We start from the raw sequence: 2,991 nt of genomic DNA, 5'->3' as shown, positions 1-2,991 counted from the left end.
TTCTGGGATAAAGATTATGAAGCTATTGACACTGGCTAAGGCATAAGCCTGTCTGCCATTGCCAGCCTACTACTGGACTGACATGATGTCCAAAGCAACATAAAACTCTACCCTTGGTGAACTGCATGAGCTGTAAGGATTCATCTGTTGGTTGTAAGGGTTAATTGTCTTCAAATCCTGAATCTTGATGTCCAAGCAGAAATGGTGTAGCTATTGACACTGGCTAAGGCATAAGCCTGTCTGCCATTGCCAGCCTACTACTGGACTGACATGATGTCAAAGCTACATAAATCTACTCTTATTCATGGTCAGGATCTCCATGGTCACCTGTTGGTAAATTGTTAAATCTGTTTATTATTTCATGGTATATAATGTGTTGTATCACTGTTTTAGTGTCAAAGTTTTGAATTTGTTACAAAATATGATTGAAAAGTCAGCATACCACTTGCAGTAAAGATAATTTGCTGAGGTTTCCCGTTTTGGATGACAGTAATCCTTCTGCCCAGCATTGATGGTGGAATCCTCATCCAAGATGGTTGTCCCAGTCCTCCCTCACCAACACTTAAATGAAGACATATAATCATTTACTGTACTTATTTGAAAAAAAAATATTTTTTTTGAAATATAGGTGTCTTATTTTTTCTATGAAAATTGACTTACGAAAACAAGTTTTGTTCCTCATTGTTTGAGAGCTGTATTGGTCTTTCTGGGGGAGGAACCAACCGCAGTGGTGGATTAGGTGCAACAGATCCATGGGATGTACCGGTATCTGTTGTCGTGGTTGCAGCTAATTCCTCTGTTGACCTCCCTGGTTGCTCTTGATCTCTGTTCATAAAAAATCTTAGGTATTTAGAAATGACTTTTTAAAACAATGAAATAAAAAATGGGCCTTTGCATCAACTTAACCTACAAGCCAAAAAATTATAATGCAACCCCCTCTCTGGTATGAATACACACTCATGTGAAATTTTATACAGATACCTGGTAGATGCAAGGATAAATTCTAGCTGACTCAGGTAGAAACACAGAGAGTATCTCAAGGGTAAAACAGTGCCTATTTCCTACCTAGCTTGTAACAAGAGTTTTAATTGGTTGGCAAGTCAAGTGTAAATTTCTATATGCACCCGACTTTGATCAGAGGTAAATAACATTACATCACAATGCATAGTTTCTCTATTTTAAAGTCATCAATGAATATGATGTAATGATACAATGTAGTACGTAATAATTTGAAATATCATCATTTAGCCTTAGATCTACAAAGAATGAAATAATTTTGTTATTCACGACAAACCAAGGGTGTACAGCCTTTGGTCTTGCAGTATTTGAAAAAAAATCCAATGCAAATCCCTGTATACTCTTGATTTGACCTCATAACTAAATATTTACATTTGCAAATGTTTTCCTTTATATAACACTACTGAAGGCAAGCGTTTTTATAACTGTGCAAATACAGGTATGGGGTCAAGAGGTCAAATGTGCATTTGGATAAACGTTCATAATTTCTCTGTGACGTCATAAAGGGTCGACGAGCGTTTAGTGGATTACATACATGCCGTTGGGTTTGAAAAATTAACGCATTTCACACGTTAAAAGTAACAATCAGGCAAATATAAAGTATGAATAAGTCACAAATGTAAATATAAGTAATAAGGTATCATTTTTTGAGTTTTATTGAGATGTAAAACGGGTTGGCACATGATCAAATCTTCCATAAAGCCCTTCAGGCTTTATGGGATTGGATCATGTGACCAACCCGTTATACATCTCAATAAAACTCAAAAAATGATACCTTATTTCTTAATTAACCTCCTCTCTTTTAGGCTAGGGTATAACTTCTAGATCATATTATGACAAGCAAAATTTTTGTAATGATGCCTTACTGTAAAAGCTCTTCATGTCATCCTCTGTTGGTTTCTTAAGGGGGGCTTTTCTCGGTCTGCCTTTCTTCTTCTGAGTGGCATGAAATCTGGGTTGCAGAATGTTGTTTGCATTCCCAGCAATTCTTTCAGTTGCTGCAAGTTCTCCTGCTGGTATGTCATCCTGGAAGCTCATGCAAGCTTTATTCCCTGAAATTAAACTTTCTAAAGATTTAACTATTGTTGATAATCTATATTTCTTAACTTGCGGATGTTTAACTTGATCACCCAACTCATTGAGAAGACCCTCTATACGTTGGAGTTGGATACTTGATGACTTTCTTTTTGGTTCAGCAGTTGAATTTGCAGGTTCTGTATATGAAAGCTGTAGATCATTTTCAAGACAATCATCCTCATGGGTTTCTCTGCTCCTGGAGAGAGAGTGAATCTTGTGAATATGTTTACAAATATGACCATTGTGGTAATCAGCACAGCTACATTTGTACATATGATAACATAGATTTATACAAGGCAAATTTTTACACTTAGTGTAGCAGTGTTCTTGAGAACAATCACTCAGTATGGCCTCTATGATGTAGTTTTCAGGACCAGATTCCAATGAAAACACAGAGTTTGTAATTTGTTTGACCTTTGTATTATCTATTTCTAAACCTTTACGATGCCTATCTGTTATACGTAAATCTTCATCTGAAGGATTATTATAAGAGATGCGTTCTAAATGTCTAATAAAGTGATCATTTTCTATCTTCAACAAGGTGTCCAATAACACATCTATTCTTCTGTTGCGCTTTCCTGAGAAGTAAATAGTTTTAAGCTGATTATGAAAGCTTTCTACAAACATATTGGTATTAACATTGCCATACTCAGTTCCTTTCCTATAGCACAATGACCATTTTTCAGGGCGATTAAAGTAATTATCATTTAAATACTTTAAGAAAGTGGGATTCAAGTTGTTAAGTTTGGAAACCAATGCATCTTTGTATTTAATAAAGTCATTTTCTGACTTTGCCTGCAATAAAGCACATAGGTAACAATACACCTCTGTCTTCTGCACATCATTTCTAAAATGATTATGGATATTTTTAATCCATGACCTTTGAATATGCCATGT

At 35.6% G+C, this 2,991-nt stretch overlaps 1 protein-coding gene across 1 annotated transcript; it reads right to left on the bottom strand.

Annotated features, from left to right (window-relative positions):
• Positions 1-298: 298 nt before the first annotated feature.
• On the bottom strand, positions 299-2,055 carry LOC134263901 (uncharacterized). Its single transcript, XM_062746259.1, has 4 exons — positions 1,884-2,055; positions 661-808; positions 443-561; positions 299-327 (listed from the first exon to the last, which is right to left on the bottom strand). Exons 1-4 carry the CDS (start codon positions 2,053-2,055, stop codon positions 299-301), a joined length of 468 nt encoding a protein of 155 aa, XP_062602243.1.
• Between the last annotated feature and the right edge of the window lie 936 nt (positions 2,056-2,991).

This window comes from Saccostrea cucullata, unplaced genomic scaffold, assembly GCF_032062105.1.
Source record: "Saccostrea cucullata isolate Sc308-1 unplaced genomic scaffold, CSIRO_AGI_Scuc_v1 ctg17149, whole genome shotgun sequence".
NCBI lineage: Eukaryota > Metazoa > Mollusca > Bivalvia > Ostreida > Ostreidae > Saccostrea > Saccostrea cuccullata.
The sequence above is the reverse complement of the archived record's forward strand: the minus strand, read 5'-3'. Positions and strand labels throughout refer to the sequence as shown.